General features: G+C 35.2%; 1 protein-coding gene across 1 annotated transcript in view; it reads right to left on the bottom strand.

Annotated features, from left to right (window-relative positions):
- LOC116632261 overlaps nucleotides 1-18,834 on the bottom strand; it is a 598,396-nt gene that overhangs the window by 31,459 nt on the left and 548,103 nt on the right. The window contains exon 4 of the mRNA XM_032404037.1: nucleotides 1,173-1,320. Within this exon, the coding sequence (XP_032259928.1) occupies nucleotides 1,173-1,320 (148 nt within the window). The remainder of the gene's footprint in view (nucleotides 1-1,172; nucleotides 1,321-18,834) is intronic.

Here is an 18,834-nt window from a genome sequence, read left to right as displayed (position 1 = left end):
TATTTGGGCTTCTTTTTTGTTCCCTCAGTAATGTAATTTTCCCTGCAATAGGCCAAGATAACTTCTTGCCACTGTGGACAGCACAGACACTGTTTTTAGAATGGCGAAATACATATTGGTAGCAGATGCCTTTTGTGCCCAATGTCACATGCCCTCAGCCTGCCTCTGATTTGAGCAACAAGCAAGAGTGAATGGTTTCGGGGCGCCTGGGTGGCTCAGTCGTTAAGCGTCTGCCTTCGGCTCAGGTCATGATCCCAGGGTCCTGGGATCAAGCCCCACATTGGGCTCCCTGCTCCGCGGGAAGCCTGCTTCTCCCTCTCCCACTCCCCCTGCTTGTGTTCCTTCCCTTGCTGTGTCTCTCTCTGTCAAATAAGTAAATAAAATCTTTAAAAAAAAAAAAAAAGAGTGAATGGTTTCTACGCACAGGACCACAACCCCACCACAAGTGCCTACCAGGTGTCTCTGCTTTTATATTCTAGGATTTTTGCAAGCATAGGCTCATTCTGCCAGGGGCAGGGCAGTGTGAAATTGTAGGAGCGTTAATTTCTCTGGGAGCAAACCTCAACTAGTGGAGAACTGGAAGTGATGCATATGCCCTAGCCTCCTGTATATTGGGGGATAGTTCTAAGATTATGATTTCTCAGAGTCCCCAGCTGGATGGAGCCCCACTGGCCACAATGCTAACCAGTTCCCTAACACACCCTTTGCTTGCTTCCTCTTTTTCCCTGGCTCTCCACTCTCTTACTCCCAAGTAAATCACCTGTGCTCAAGTCAGCATCTGCTTTGTGAAGGAACCAAATATCACCATTCTTAAAAAGAATTAGGCACTTAAAAGAAAAAAAAAGTCAAGTTTGAGTAACCCGATGACTAAAGAACTTACATCAGGGTCCCTCGATAGAAAGCTGAGAAAATTTGTGCCCTGTGTATATAAATGGATTATAATCAAAATATTAACTTATACGTCATTGGTTTTAAAACTGTAATATATTTCCTAACAAAAACTCATCACAATGACAGCTAAGTTCCCAGTTAACAGAAAGGAATTAAGCTCCCAAATAAAAAAAAATTAAGTAATAAATGCAATTTATCCTGTCTTATGAAGTCACATAGCATTGGCTGCCAGAATGAATACTAGACTAGATGGCTTCAACAAGAGAAATGTGTTTTCTTACAGTTTGGGGGGCTAGAAGTCTGAGACCAACGGGTGGGCATGGTTGGTGTCTTCTGAGGCCTCTGTCCTTGGCTTTTAAATGACTGTCTTCTCCCTGTGTCTTCCCAGGTTCTTCCCTCTGTACACATCTGAGTCTTAATTTCCTCTTCCTATAAGAACAGAAGCCATATTGGGTTAGGTTCCTCCCTCATGATTTTATTTTAACTTAATTACCTCTTTTAAGACCGTATCTCCAAATATATACGCATACATATGAATTTGGAGAGAGGGACACAATTCAGCCCATAACACACCTTTATCTTTAAATTTTAAATTATGAACTATCTGATGCAGGTAAATAAGTAATAAAATAAACACCAATGAAATCACAATTCAACTTAAGAATTAGAATGCTGTAAATACCCTTGAAACCACTTGTGGTCTCCCTCCCTCTCCTATTCCTAACCCCTTCGCTCCAAGAAGTAGACACTATGCTGGATTTTATCAATTACTTGCTTTTTTATAATCACATATGAATGTACACTTAAGCAATGCATTGTGTTTTTGAACTTTATAAAAATAGCACCGCTTTGTATATAGTTTTATGTGACTTGCTTTTCCCTCTAAGATTCTTCCACACTGAAGCAAGTAGTGGTTCATTCATTTCACTATTGTATAAGATTCCATTAGGTGATTACACACATACATATGTATTCATTCTCCTACTGATAGAATCTAACTTTCTAGGCTTTTGGATATTAATTATATTGCTGTTGTTGTACATATCTCTCACATATGTAAGAGAGACCCTCTATAGCCAGGAGTACAATTGCCAAATTGTAGGTAATGTGATTATTCACCTTTTCAGCATAGTATTTAATTGTTTTTTAAAGTGATAGTGCCAATTTACATTCCCAACTAGTGTCTCAGAATCCTTGGTGATGTGTATTGTGGCCAGTACAGGGTATTGTCAGGTTTGTAAATTTATGCCAATGTAGATGTTAAATGATAGCAAATTGTGTTTCTAATTTACATTTTCCTGATGACTAATAATTATTATGAGTCTCTTATGTTTATTAGCTATTCATATTTTCTCTTCTATGAACTGCTTGTTTTCTTTTTCTTTTTGCCCCATTTTTCTACTGAACCTTTTTTTTTATAAATTTTTTTATACCTAGTTACATGTCCTTTTCTGTCTATGTTTGTTGCAACTCTCTTCTTGCAGTTGTCATTTTTTTTACTTTCTTTAAGTGTATTTTGAACCAAAATTCTTAATTTTAATGTAGATGAACTTAGCAGGTTTTTTTGTATTGTTCAAAAAATTCCTCCCTATCCTGAGTTTGTATTTTTCTCCTAAATTTCTGTTTTATGTATTTGCTTTCTATGTCTTGTTTTCCGATTTTGATGTTATAAATGCATTTCCTTTAAAATGTGTCTGGGTTTATCCTTCATGTTTATGTTTGGGTATGGTATGAGGTAGGGACCAAATTCCATTTTCCTTCTACATAAATAATCAATTTTTCTTTCAATGTTAGAATAAAGTCACCACTTTGCTGTTGTACCTATTGCTAAATATTCCAATTGGAACTAAAACTTTATAAAGAGGAGGAAGTAGATAAGCTGTCATAAGAACGTAAGTATATAAACAATCAGTAGCCAGTCAGCCATTTTGTTAGTTGAACAGACAAGTGGAGACTATAAAGGAGAAGGAAGAGCGATTTCCACTTTAAAGACAAGCATCCTTCAATGCTGTATTGAAAGAGAGATGGTAGAAGGAAAAAAAAGTAAAGGTGTGTCTAGTTAGGGTGAAGACAGAGAGATGTATCCTACACTGGAATCATTTATAATACACAGGACATTCACAAGCATGAATATGGAATCAGAAACCAACGGACCTTAATTTAAAAATCTATGGGTTTTTAAGAAAAACTTTATCTACTGTATAATTTGATTCCTTTATCTTGTCAGACATACATGTTTTTATACAGGGAGAAATTAAGTGACTTTCCAAAAGACACATGTTGGGTTGGGGGCAGAGCTGTGAGTACAGTTCAGGTCAGACTTGTAAGAGTAGTAGATCTAGAACAACAACAATAAAAAGACAGGAACACACTTTTAAAAAAAAATTCATCAACACAATTTGAAGACTTTTTTGGACTATTCTTTATTTGCTCAATGTGTAGAAATGTAAACTGCTAGCCTGATGCAAAAAAAAATGTATTTTGAAAATTTTATTCTTTATGCCTACCCTGAGAAAGGAGGTTAAGCCTAAAGATAATTTCTTCTATCATATTCCTAGCATGAGTGGATTTCCTCTTTTAAAGCTTATCAGTTTGCTTCACTGTGGAAAACATAAGCAATAAAATATTCCTTTCTTGATAAACAAGTTGAACTTTCTCACTTCTAGTTAGCATGAATAGTTTTGTTTGACTACTAACAGTTAATAGTTTGAGGATAGCATAAACAAGTAACCAAAAAACACACATGTTTAGCTTCACTAGACTTCTTTTATTGTTGATAAAATGTTAAAAAACTCACAAGCTATGATCCATGTATTTATGACTTGAGGTTCTGTAATTTTATTTTCCCTTGCAGAAGAAAAAAAGACAATAGCTATAATAATTTATCTTATAGATAGAATTCTTTTACAATGATATTCTGTCTACTATATGGGTTACAGCACTTGCCTGCCAGGAAATAAGCTCTCAGAATATCTGCAAAAACAACTTTGTATCAGGAGCTTGGAACTCTGAAGGAAGATTCTTCCTTTCTTTGAAACAAAATTATGGTGCCAATAGCTAGTGAGTTACCAATTTATTAAGTTTATGAAGTTGTGCTCAAACAATTTCTTAATTTTTTGCATCCTCAAAACTTGATTCTATCTTAACATTGATGCTGTATTGGATAATAGACTAAACCACAGAGTGAGGACAGATTTTTTTATGGAGAAGAACAGGATGGAGCAAAAGGGAATGTTATTGATAATAATTTATCTTTAAATAAAAATTATAATAAGAGCATTAAATAAAAATGTTATATAGTCTTACAATCCCACTTGAAGAACTTCTTCCATTCTCACCAATAAAGAAGTCCCCAACTTTACTGAAGTGTAATTTACATACAAAAAATATATTCATTTAAAGTAAACGATTCAATGAGTTTTCACAAAAACATACACCCACATAATCACCACAATCAAGATACAAAACATTTCAGAATCCCAAAAGATTCCCTTGCATTTTTGTTTAACTAGTCCCTCCCCTGCTCTCTGACCCCAGGCAACCAGGGTTCTTCCTATCACTATGGATTAAATTTGCCTTTTTTAGAGTTTCATATGAATGAATCAAAAGGTACATACTTTTTTGTATGTGAAATCTTCACTCAGAATACTATTTTCGATATTTATTCAGGTTGTTTAAATGTATCAGGAGTTTATTCCTTTTTATTGTTAAGTAGTATTCTATTGTGTGGATATCATAATTTATTTATCCATTTATCCACTGATGGACAGTGGTCTGTTCTGACTTAGGGCTATTATAAATAAATCTTTAAAATTTCATAAACAACTCTTTATGAGGACCTGTTTTCATTGCTGCTGGGTAAATACCCAAGAGTAAAATTGCTGTGTCAGTATGTAAGTAGATATTTAACTTTATAAGAAACTGCCCAACTGTTTCCCACAGTGATTGTACCACTCTACATCCCTACTAACACTGTATGAAAATCCTTACTCCATATTTTTGCTTACACTTTGTATTATCAGTTTTAAAATATTTTACCTATTCTAATGGGTTTATGGTTATATCTCATTGTGGTTTTAATTTGCATTTCACTAATGACTAAGAGAATCTTTTTAATTCCTTATTTGCGATCTATTTTCTTTTGTGAAAATTCTGTTAAAATCTTTGCCTAATTTTAACTAGATTGTTTCTGTTCTTATTATTGAATTTTGAGATTTCTTTGTATACTCTGGATCCAGTCCTTAAATATACTTGTTACAAGTATTTTCTCTTCATGTGTGGTATTTTATTTTCTTAGTGCTGCCTGTTGTTGAGTAGAAACTTTATATTTTGATAATATCGAATACATATTTTTTTTCTTTCATGGTTTATATTTTTTCATCCTAAGAAATTTTCACAAACCTTAAGGTTGCAAAGATTTTCTTCTGTTTTCTTTTAATTTTAGAGTTTATATTTAGTTCTATGGTTCATTTCAAATTAATTGTTATCACATGGGACAAGGGTCAAGATTCATTTTTCTATCTAGCTGTTCCAACACCATTTGTTGAAAATACTATCCTTTCTTCATTGGATTACTTTCATGCCTTGTTGAAAAGTAATTGAGGATATACGATGAGGATCAATTTTTGCATTTCAATATAAATTTTATAATCAGTTTGTCAACTTTTAACAAACACCTGTGGGGATTCTGACTGAAACTGCATTAAGTCTATAGATCAATGCTGACCAATGGAATATAATGTGTTTTAGCCTCTTCAAGCTGTGATAACAAAATAACACAGACTGAATGGCTTATAAAGCACAGATATATGTTTCTGATAGTTCTGGAGCCTGGAAGCCTGAGATCAGGGTCAGATTCTATGTTTGGTGAGGGCCTACATCCAGTTGATAAGCAGCAATATTCTAGCTCTAACTTCACATGGCAGAAGGTGCAAGAGAGCTTTCACAGGCTGCTTTTATAAGGCACTAATCCCATTCATGAGGGCTCTGCCTTAATCATCTCCCAAAGGCTCCATCTCCTAATGCCATCACCTTGGGGGTTAGGTTTCAATACATGAATCTGGGGTTGGGGCCAGGGGGAGACACAAATATTCAGGCCATAGTACAATTCAAGCCAAAATATATGAAGAAAAGGTTAAAAGGTAAAAAATGAAACCTGTGAAATTAATGTTAATATATTTTATTCACCTCAACATATAAAAATATTTTCATTTCAAAATGTTATCAATATGAAAGTATTGCTGTGATCATTTACATTCTTTTTTGGCAATAAGTCATCAAAATCTGGTGTGTTTTTTTACTTACAGCACATCTTAATTTAGATTACCCAGATATCAAGTATTCAATAGCTTCATGTGGCTAATGGCTACCATTATGGGCAATTTATTTATAGATCAGTGTGGGAAAAACTGACAGACTAATAGCATATTAACAGTTGTTAATATTTATTACATTTTAATATATTAAGTTTTTATTTTCATGAAGTTCAAAATATTTTATTTCTGAGAGTTTTGGGAAGATGGAGTAGAAGAACCCTGAACTCACCTCGGCCATGGACACACTGAGAAGGACACACTGAGAAAACAGCTACATCTATGTGACTAACACTGAAAATGACCTGAAGACTAGCAGAACAGACCTTCCACATTTAATCATAGAGAGAAGCTGCATTGAAAAGGGGAGGAGGGGGTGGAGACATGCTTGGAAACCAAACCCCTGGCATGACTAGCCACAAACAACAGGGATACCACAAGCACAGAGAAGCAAGAGTATCAGATGCCATACTAGGCACTCCTGACACTAGGGACCCACTGGGAAGACCAGTCCCCTTTACCCCTGGCTTTGAAAACCAGCCAGGCCTAACTATGGAGACTTTAAAAATCAGTGAGCTTAACTCTGGGAGAGCCAGAGAGCTATAGGAAACTAAGTCCACACCCTTAAGGAACCAGCACACTAAATAACTCGGCCTGAGAAATGGCACAGAAGCAGCAGTTTGAAAAGAGCCTGGGGTATATGTGAAGGAAATATATTCACTAATTTTTATCTAAGAACATGTTTTGGAGGGACAGGCATCAGCAGCAGTTTCCCCTGGGAACAAAAGTACTAGTGGGTGCCATTTCTTTTCCCCTTCCCCAGGCTAGACAGACACTTAAAATAGCTAGCACTAACACTGTATGCCCCACCCTGGCATTCCCCCTGTGGACCTGCCCCATCCAACCCAACAGCCGAGGCAGGCATCCCTTCAAAGTGCCTCTTGCTCTGGGGATGGGGGAAGATAGGCCCATACCAGCATGCCTGGAGTTCCTACAGCTGAACATTACAGATAGCTGTGCAGGCAGCAAGCCTTGCTCTTTGATGTGTCTGCAGTTGTGGCAGAGAGGCTAATTGCAGACAGCTAGGCTGAGTGCCAGACTCACCCATCAACAAGCACACAGCTTCTGTAGACAGGTCTCTCAACAGTGTGGAAAGCAAACCCTGACCAGTGCACCCACAGCAGGCAAAGCCAGTCACTGTAGCTGGCAGGGCTAAAGGCAATCATGGCTTGGCCACAACAGGAGGGCACATGAGACCCCACTGCTGTGTCTGGTTCTGGTGATCAGGGAGAATTGCTCTATAGGGCACTACAGAATCTCTTCTACAGAAGGTCACTACTTTCAAGACCAGGAGATAGAGCTGACCTACCTAATACACAGAACAAACACAGAGAATTAGACAAAATGAGGAGCCAGAGGAACTTGTCAGAAATGAAAGAATAAGACAAAATCACAGTAAAAGAGCTAACTGAAACAGATATAAGAAATATGTCTGAGAAAGAATTCAAAGTAATGGTCATAAAGATACTTGCTGGACTCTCTCTGGACTTGAGAAAAGAGTGGACAGAAAATATAAAAAAAAAAAACAGAGTTGAAGAATTCAATAACTGAAAGAAAAAATAAACTAGAGGTAGTCAATAGCAGATTAGAGGATGCAGAAGAATGGATCAGCAATTTGTAAGACAAGGTAATTGAAAGCAACCAAACTGAACAGGAAAAAGAAAAAAGAATAAAAAAAAATGAGGACAGGTTAAAGGAAACTTGCAACATTATCAAGCATAATAACATTTACATTATAAGGATCCCAGAAGAAAAAGAAAAGGAGAAGGGGACAGAAAACTTACTTGAAGAAATAATACCTGAAAACTTCCCTAATTTGGCGAAGGAAACAAACATCCGGGTCCAGGAAGCAGATACAGCCCCTAAGAAGTTAAACCCAAGGAGGTCCTCACCGAGACAAATAATAATTAAAATTATAAAAAGCAATGACAAAGAGAGGAATTTAAAAGAAACAAGAAAATAGTTGCATATAAGGCAAACCCCATAAGGCTATCAGCTGAATTTTCAGCAGAAATTTTACAGGCCAGAAGAGAGTGGCATGATATATTCAAAGTGCTAAAAGTAAAAGCCTCCAACCAAGAATACTTTAACCAGGAAGACTGTCATTCAGAATAGATGGACACATAAAGAGTTTCTCAGACAAACTAAAGGTAAAGGAGTTTATCACCACTAAACCAGCCTTATGAGAAATGTTAAAGGGTATTATTCAAATGGAAAGAAAAAGCCATAACTAGCAATAAGAACATTTTTTTAAAGATTTCATTTATTTATTTGACAGAGAGACACATAGCGAGAGAGGGAACACAAGCAGGGGGAGTGGGAGAGGGAGAAGCAGGCTTCCCGCCGAGCAGGGAGCCTGATGTTGGGCTCGATCCCAGGACCCTGGGATCATGACCTGAGCTGAAGGCAGATGCTTAACTGAGCCATCCACACACCCCTAGCAATAAGAAAATTAGGGAAGAAAAAATTTCACAGGTAAAAGCAAACAAATAAAGGTAGTAGATTAATCACTTATAAAGCCAGTACAGAGGTTAAAACACAAAAGTGGTAAAATCAATTATATCTACAAAGATTAGGCAAGGGATACAAAAAAATAAAAAGATGTAAAATATGACATCATATAAAATGTGGAGCGGAGAGTAAAGATTCAGTGCTTTTAGAATGTGTTTGGACCTGTGACCATCAACTTAATATAGACAACTATACACATAAAATGTTATATATGAACCCAATGGTAACCACAAATCAAAAAGCCTATAACAGATACATAAAAATAGAGAAAGGAATCTAAGCATAACACTAAAGAGAACCCATCAAACCCCAAGGGAAGAGAGCAAGAGGAAAAGAAAGGACTAGAAAAGAACTACAAAAGCAACCAGAAGAAAACTGAGAAAATGGCAATAAGTCATAACTATCAATAATTACTTTAAATGTAAATGCACTAAATGCTGCAATCAAAAAGATAAAGGGTGATTAAATGGATAAAAAAAAACAAGACCCATGTATAAGCCACCTAAAAGAGACTGACTTCTGACCTAAAGACATACACAGACTGCAAGTTAAGGGATTAAATATTTACCATGCAAATGGAAGTGAAAAAAAAAATCTAGGTAGCAATACTTTTATCAGATAAACTAGACTTAAAAAAAAAAAAAGACTGTAGCAAAAGACAAAGAAGGGCAATACGTAATGATAAAGGGATCAATACAACAAGAAAATATAACAATTATAAATATGCACACAACACAGGAGCACCTAAATACATAAAGCAAATATTAACAGACATAAAGGGAGAAATTGACAGTAATACAATAATAGTAGGGGGATTTAACACCCTACTTAGATCAATGGATAGATCATCCAGACAGAAAATCAATCAGAAAACAGTAGCTTTGAATGACACATAGACTAGATGGACCTAACAGATATATACAGAACATTCCATCCAAAAAACTACACATTCTTTTCAAGTGCACATGGAACATTCTCCAGGATAGATCACATATTAGTCACAAAACCAATCTCAATGAATTTAGTAACACTGCAATTATATCAAACATCTTTTCCTACCACCATGGTATGAAACTAGAAATCAATTACAAGGAAAAAACTGGAAAAATACAAATGCATGGAGGTTAAACAACATGCTACTAAACAATCAACGGGCCAGTGAAGAAATCAAAGAGGAAATCAATAATCCATGGACACAAATGAAAATGAAGACACAATGGTCCAAAATCTTTGTGATGAAGCAAAAGCAGTTCTAAGAGGGAATTTTAGAGTGACACAGGCCTACCTCAACAAGAAAAACTTCAAATAAAAACCTAAACTTAAACCTAAAGGAGATAGAAAAAAAGAATAAAGACCAAGATGAAGAGAAGGAAGGAAATAAGAATTAGAGTGGAAATAAATGAAAGAAAAACTAAAAAACAAAACAATCAACGAAACCAGGAACTGGTTCTTTGAAAAAATAAACAAAATCAATAAACCTCTAGCCAGACCTACCAAGAAAAAAAGAGAGGACTCAAAATAAAAAATGGAGGAGAAACAACAGCCAACACCACAGAAATACAAAGAATTAGAAAAGAATATTATGAAAAATTACAGGCCAACAAAAATTCTAACAAGCATTAAAGAAAAGTTAATACCTATTTTCTCAAACTATTCCCAAAAAATAGAAGAAGAAGGAAAACTTTGAAGTTAATTCTATAAGCCCAGCATTACCCTGATATCAAAACCAGGCAAAGACACTACAAGAAAGGAAAACTACAGGTGAAAATTCCTGATAAGGATAGAAACAAAAATCCTCAACAATGTATTAGCAAACCAAATTCAACAATACATTAAAAATATCATTCAGCATGATCAAGTGGGATTTATTCCAGCGATGCAAGGGTGCTTCAATATTCTTAATCAATGTGATACATCACATCAGTAAGAGAAAGGATAAAAACCATATGATCATCTCAATAGATGCAGAAAAAGCATTTGACAAAATACAACACTCATTTATGATAAAAACTCTCAACATAGTGGGTTTAGAGGGAACATACCTCAATATAATAAACCCACGGCTAACATCATACTCAATGGTGAAAAACCAAAAGCTCTTCCTCTAAGATCAAGAGCAAGAAAAGAATAACCACTTTTATTCAATATAATACTGGAAGTCCTAGCTGCAGCAATCAGACAAGAAAAAAAAAAGGCATCCAAATTGGTAAGGAAGAAGTAAAACTGTCAGATGACATGATACTATACTAAGAAAACCCTAAAGACTTCATCAAAAAACTATTAGAACTGATGAATGAATTCAGTAGAGTTGCAGGATATAAATTAATATACAGAAATCTGCTGTACTTTTTTTTAAAGTAGGCTCCATGCCCAGTGTGGAGCCCAGTGCAAGGCTAGAACTCATGATCCTGAGATCAAGACCTGACCTGAGATCAAGAGTTGGATGCTTAACCAACTGAGCCACTTGGGCACCCCAGTACTTCTATACACTAATAAAAAAGTAGCAGAAAGGGAAATTAAGAAAACAATCTCATTTACAATTTCACCAAAAATAAAATGCCTCGTAATAAATTTAGCCTAGGGAGTGAAAAACTTATACTCTGAAAACCAGAAAACATTGATGATAGAAACTGAAGACAACACAAATAAATTCAAAGATATTCCACGTTCATGGGTTGGTTTAATACTGTTAAAATGTCCATACTCCCTAAGCAATCTACAGATTCAGTACAATCCCTATCAAAGTACTAATAGCATTTTTCACAGAACTAGAAAAAATAATCCCAAATTTTGTCTGGATCCAAAAAATACCCCAGTACTGAGGAAGAAAAACAAAAGTGGAGGTATCACAATTCCAGATTTTAAGATATACTACAAAGTTGTAGTAATCAAAACAGTATAGGACTGGGACAAAAATATACAGAAAAATTAGTGGAACAGGATAGACTCCAGAAATAAACCCGTATCTATATGGTCAATTTATCTATGACAAAGAAGAATGGAGTCTATACAATGGAGAAAAGACAATCTCTTCAATAAATGGTGTTGGGGAAAATGGACAGCTAGGTAAAAGAAAGAAAATGAACTACTTCTAATTACATACACAAAAATAAATTTAGAATGGACTAAAGACCTAAATGTGAGAACTGAAACCATAAAACTCCTAAAAAGAGAACAAAGGCAGTAATCACTTGAACATCAACCTAACAACATATTTATGAATATGTCTCCTCAGACAAGGAAAAGAAAAGCAGAAATAAACTACTGGGACTACACCAAAATAAAAAGCTTTTGAAAGCTAAGGAAACCATCAACAAAATGAAAAGGAAACCTACCACATGAGGATGATATTTGAATTGTTATATCCAATAAGGGGCTAATATCCAAAATATATAAAGAATATATTCGTGTCAACACCAAAAAAACCCCCAATTAATCCAATTAAAAAATGGACAGAGGACTTGAAAAGACATTCTTCCAAAGAATACCTACAGATGGGCAAAAAACACATGAAAAGATGCTCAGCATTTCTCATCAGGGAAATGCAAATCAAAACACTGTGAGATGTTGTTTCACACCAGTCAGAATGGCTAGTATTAAAAAGACCCAAAATAACAAACGCTGGTAAGAATGTGGTTAAAGGAAACTCTTGTGCACTGTTGGCAGGAATGTAAATTGGTGTAGCCACTATGAAAACAGTATTCCTCAAAAAATTAAAAATAGAAATACTACACAATCCAGTAATTCTTGGTATTGACTCAAAGAAAACAAAAATGTTAATTCAAAAAGAGATGCATCCCTATACTTATTGCAGCATTATTTACAATAGCCAAGAACTGGAAACAAGTTAAGTGTTCATTAATAGAGAAATGGATAAAGATGATGAGGTACATATAGACAATGGAATATTACTTAGCCATAAAAAAATAATATCTTGCCAACTGTGACAACCTGGATGGACCCAGAGAGTATAATGTTAACTGAATAAGTCAGATGGAGAAAGACAAATACCATGTGATTTCACTTACATGTGGAATCTAAAAAGCAAAACAAAGAAAAAAACCAGATTCTTAAATAAAAAGAATTGGTAGCTGCCAGAGGGGAAATGGGTTGGGGGATGGGTTAAATAAAGGGGATTAAGAGGTACAAACTTACAGATTTAAAATAAGTAAGTCATGTTATTATCAGTATGCTTATTTAAATCTACATCTTGTCTATTTGTTCCATTTGTTCTTGGTTTATTTTCCCCTTTTTCTTTTTCAATTAAACACTTGTTAATCTTTTATTTTGTCTCTATTATTGGCTTATTACCTATATGACTTCCAGCATTCACACTAGAGTTTATTATATACAACTTACACTTATCACCATCTTTCTTCAAATTATATCATATCACTTACTTGTAACATATAAACCTTAAAACAATATACTTCTTTTTTCTCCTTCTGCCCTTGGGGCTATTTTTGTAACATGTTTTACTGCTAAACATGTGAAAAACCCCACGATATACTTTGAACAGTCACTCGTCCTTTAAGGAAACAAAATAAGAAAAAAGTCTTTTATATTTACCCACATGTTTACTATTTCTGGTGCTATTTTTATGTTTAGGTCCAAGTTTTCCATTTGGTGTCATATTCCCCCTGCCTGAAGAACTTTAACATTTCATGCCATCCCAGTTTTCTAATGACAAATTTCTTAGCTCTTATCTGCTTGTTATTTTCACTCAAGAGATAATTGTAGATTTGACCTTTTTTTTTTTTTTGTCCCTCAGTACTTTAGAGACCTAATTCTTTTGTCTTCTAGCTTTTATAGTTTCTGGTGACCAGTTTATGTTATAAACTTAGTCCAAAAAGAACTTCCATGCTCTGACAAGGTGAATTTCCAAACACATAATGCTTTATTTTGTGTTTCTTCCCCATACACCAATAACTTTTCTACCCTGTAGAATTTCACAAGATGTGTGTGTTTACACTCTCATGTAAGATTGTAATCACAATGAGGGGACGCTCTAAACCTTATTCAGTTTTGCATAAAGTAAATCCCCAGTAAATGTTTTAAATTAGTTACGTCTCTTTATGCTCATTACACTGCATAAAATATTTGGTTAGGACATCTTAGTTCTATCTGCTGTACATGCCTAAAATAGGGTAGCTGAGAATAAAGTCATTGATTTCAAGGTATAACAACAACAATCAAAGATATCATTTTTTAGTACTTTGTATGTGCCACTGAATGAATCCTATGAGGTATGCATTATTATCTCTATTTTACATATGAGAAAACTAAGGCTCTAGAGTTTATGTAAATTGCCTGAAGTCACATGGCTGGGATGTGGAAGAACCAGGATTTAGATTATGTGAGTAAACCTCGTGATCTAAATATCTTCATAAATGCCACTTCTTCTTTGAGACAGATAGATTATTAGGAATAGTTAGTATAACACTATGTATCCTGTATGTATTGTGTATCCTATGTACTTATATGAAAGTCTGTTTCCTTTGAAAATTTTTAAGGCTTATTAAGAGTATGCTAGGCTTCCTGAAAGTTATTAAGACTTCTGTGTATCCCAGGGTTCAGAACTCTTATTTATTCAGAACCCTTACAATTTCAAGTGACAAAACTCAACTAAAGCAAACATAAAAAATTTATTGTCTCACGTAACCAATCTACGGCAAATACAAGTGTGAAATTGGACTTAAAGATGATAGGATTTGGGAACTCAACCCAATCAGGTTTATTTTTCTCACTATCTCTTGTCTATGATTCTTTCTGCATATCAGACCTTATTTTTCCTATTTCAGATGAATTTCCTTCATGATTGGAAACATGGCTCTAGACGACCTCAGACTACAAAATTTCCTACTGTATAACTCAAAAAGCAATAATGAGATCCTGACAGTCTCTAATTAGATACTACTAACAAGTCCTTTGGTTCGGTTTGAATCACCCATTTGGTGTGGCAACAATCCCGGTAGCCTCAAAGAGGGAGCAGTATGTTGGGCTCAGTATGAATCAGGGACCCATCCCACTTTTAGCTAGGGAAGTGGTACACTAATGGCAGTCCCCACTAGAAACACATGGATGGAGTGGGGAAGGAGAAATTCCACAAAAGAATGGGATATTTCTATTAAGATAATGTAAAGTGAGGCAAGATGCCAGTTTAACAAAATAGCTGCTGTATACTATAACATGCAAGCATTTTTAGACACTAGGATTTTGTGGGGTGCCTTTTTTTTAAGGAAGGTTTAGGGGCAAAGGGATAGTATATTGAATGGAATCCACTTTCCCTTTAGACTTAGAGATCTGGCTTCATCAGCTATGCAAGATGTGGAAATAGAAGCATTTTGAACTCTATAGCTAAACTCTACGATTCCCACAAAGGTAGAAGATATGGCCAGTTCATCAAGAGCTACTCAAGACAAAGACATAACATATTTCAGATAAACTATACAAACCATTAAATAATCATAAGCTACTCCTTTCTAGAAATAATTCTCAATTTAATGGCAATAATTTGGATTTAAGAAGTGTCACCAGACCTAATAATGCTACAACAGGGTTTAGTTTTTCATAGAAACTCCTATCGCCTAAAAAATGCCAAGCTACAGGTCAAAGAATATGTGACTTTGAAGACTGAACTCTCAATTTTAAATTCCTCTTTAATTCATGTTAGGTTACACCATAATACAAGGAGAGAGAAAGGCTGCATATGTTGTCAAACTTAATGGCAAAAGGTACACAGATTGGCTAATTAAATAATAAGTGGATTCTAACTTATATCGAGGTGAATGTCAGAATTCATCAATGTGAGTGTCATTTGACAGGGGTAATAAATCTTGTTCTCTAGGGTTGATATTTTTCAATACCCCTGTGTATCCTAGGGCATTTGAAATACGCTGGGAGGGCTGGATTAGCAGCAGCCTGATTTACTGATACCTTTGGGGGGGCACTCTAATTAGCAATATCTGCTATTTTTAAATAGCTTAAACTGGATTCATGCAAAGTAAAAAGAGATAAGGAAGATAATAGTATATGGTTACATTCATAAAGAAACTGCATATACAAGGAGAGGGTGATGGAGGCTTGAGTGGGGTAAGAAAACAAAACTGTTACATTAAGAGAGTATCCAAGAATGAAGAAGAAAATGGAGACAAACTATTTTCAGGGCTTGCAATTCATTGTCAAAACTACTATGAAGTCAACTCAACTAGTCAATGTAAACATTTTAGAGTAAATGATTGATTTGTATCTTAAATGGTGCAAAGAAGTGAATGTACGGAGGTATTTTATATTCATGGGGTTCTTCTGATCACTCTTTTAGTTCTTTTCCTCCATATTTTCTGCCTATCATCACCCCTACTTTCTCCCAGACCCCACTGCCTGAATCTGTTGTAGAAGTGAAAGACCTCACACTAGCCTACAGGGAATATTATAAGCTCATTTATTCTCAATACAAAAATATAGCAATTTAAGAAAGAGAAAAATAAATTTGTGTTACTAGTGTTGGGACCCCTCCATCCATGTAGCTGTGGTTTCTATGAAGTCACAGGGATAATCTAATAAAGACTAACTAGTGTGATTTACAGAATTGAAAAAAACTAGCCTCATAATGTACAATGGGATCATGATAAAGATGATGCAATATATTAAGCTAAGCTCTCAGTTTTATAAAACTTTACATATGCTAACTCTTTCCCCACTAAAACAGTTTTCACCTTGCCACCCAATTTAGCTTTTTTCTCATCAGCAAGGATGGAGGAGGAAGCCTACAAATGAGAACTTCATTTCCAATTTGGAGGTAATTGTCTTTAGTAGCCCCATCCTCTGAAGACTTGCAGATTGTGACCTCTGATAGTTCCAGCCAATCCATACTTAAAGTTACCATTTGGGTCATAAATGGTTTTCCTAATATCCAGCACCAATAAATAAGTTGAACACCAAGAATATACTGATAGTAGATAATGTTGAATCATAAAGAATATAGGTTGCTAACAAGAAGGCAGGGTGTTTAAAGATCAGTAGTAACTGTCATATAAAACATTATCTGTAGATTAAAGAGCAAAGGCCTGAGGGCATTATTTTAGAGTGTAAGAATGGAAAGAAATTCAGGTCAGAGTAAAAAAAGAGATGTGGGTTATCCATTGTAACATCTTTGCCTGTGGCCTGGGCATGCAAGATTGCTCACCCCAATTCAATTTGTATAGACCCACTTTTAAAGTCTTTTCAATAACCACCAAGGGCTAAGGCTTAGATTTTTGGGGTTTGTTATTCAGTATTTGTTGAACTCTATTTTGGAGATGACTAAAATATACATTAACTTTCCCAAGTATTGAAGAGCAACAGAGTGAAGCAGAAAGAAGATTTGCTTATCAATTTTATCAATAAAAGCAGAAACATCAGTGGCACCAACAAATTTTTTGTGTTAAGCACTGAGGATGAAGAAAAGCTGTCAGGTCAACCTCTTAATGGACTTATGGTTAATTTCTAAATACCTCTAATAAAAAGAAGTATTTGAATAAATTAGATGCAAAACAAAAAAATTACTATCTACTTATGAATAGTACTTTTTCACTTTTATGTTACTGAGGTCTTAAATACTTTTAATCATTTAGAAATACCTGTGTTCCTTTGAAAAATAAAACAAAATTAAAACTGGAGTCTATTAATTAAAAAACAACTAAAAGACCTTTCACTTTAAAGGCTACATCTATTATGAGTTTAAGTCATTAGCATACCAATTTCTTACCAATTACTTAAAAGAAGAAATATATACTTAAAAATACCTAAACAAAATTTAAGGAGCAATGTGGATATCTGTAAGAAATGAATTTATTATTCTGGGCATGGAATGCTAGTATAATTACTATTATACCTATGTGGAAGTTCAATTTAAAGTTATACAAAGCACCAGTATCTCTAAAAATTCTTCAAGATATATGTGGTATAGAAAGTAGCCTTCAAAGGAAGACATGTACTATGATCTCAGTTGCGGTGGGCTGTATGTATATATTTATGAAGAGATATAGACTGAAATGTAAAGTTAGTGGTAGGCTTATGAACATTATAAATTCTTTATAATTTTTTGTTTCTGAAATTCCCAGTGAAAATACATATTAAATTTATGTCATTAAAAATAAAGTTGTTCATGTACTATAAGTACATGTGTACTGATTAGCTGATATATGACTTAGGGAAACTGTGGATGAAATCTGAACTCTGTGCAGTAGGCTCTCCTATGTTCATTGTGAAATGTAGCTCTAGCAGTACACTGGAATTTTCAGCCAAAGCTGCATTTCCAAGTGCAATTTGGAATATATTACCTAATTGTGTCATTAATGAAGAAAAATAGCAAGTAGATTTATAGAGTAATATCATTATGATTATAAGTATCGGCAAGCAATTCACTAGGAATTAAAACCGATTTTTTTTTAAAGATTTTATTTATTTATTTGACAGAGAGAGAGCACAAGTAGGCAGAGTGGCAGGCAGAGCGAGAGGGAGAAGCAGGCTCCCCGCTGAGCAGGGAGCTGGATGTGGGGCTCGATCCCAGGACCCTTGGATCATGACCTGAGCTGAAGGCAGCCGCTTAACTGACTGAGCCACCCAGGCACCCCTAAAACCGATTTTTTAAAGGCTGTTAAGAACATGTAGTTTGGTACATGTGTCAACCTTTAGCTGGTGACACAGTTGGTTATAACTGAGAGTATCTTTTTATTTTAAAATTTAGAATCAGAATTTGAACATTATAAAACTATACAAGCAAAATTTCCCACTTATTTCTTATCATGGGTTAATAGTGTAATTACAGAATAGTTTTATTTCTCTTCTTTGTCAAAGGATGAACATCCTAGGGGCACCTGGGTGGCTCAGTCCATTAAGGGCCTGCTTTCAGCTCACGCCGTGGTCCCAGGGTCCCAGGGTCCTGGAACTGAGCCCAGCAATGGGCTCCCTGCTTGGTGGGGAGTCTGCTTCTCCCTCGGCACCCCCCTCCCCCTGCTCAGGCTCTCTCTCATTTGTGCTCTCTCTCTTTCAAATAAATATAGTCTTAAAAAAATATGAA

The sequence above is a fragment of the Phoca vitulina genome, unplaced genomic scaffold (genome assembly GCF_004348235.1).
Source record: "Phoca vitulina isolate PV1807 unplaced genomic scaffold, GSC_HSeal_1.0 scaffold6, whole genome shotgun sequence".
In the NCBI taxonomy this organism is placed as follows: domain Eukaryota; kingdom Metazoa; phylum Chordata; class Mammalia; order Carnivora; family Phocidae; genus Phoca; species Phoca vitulina.
The sequence above is the reverse complement of the archived record's forward strand: the minus strand, read 5'-3'. Positions and strand labels throughout refer to the sequence as shown.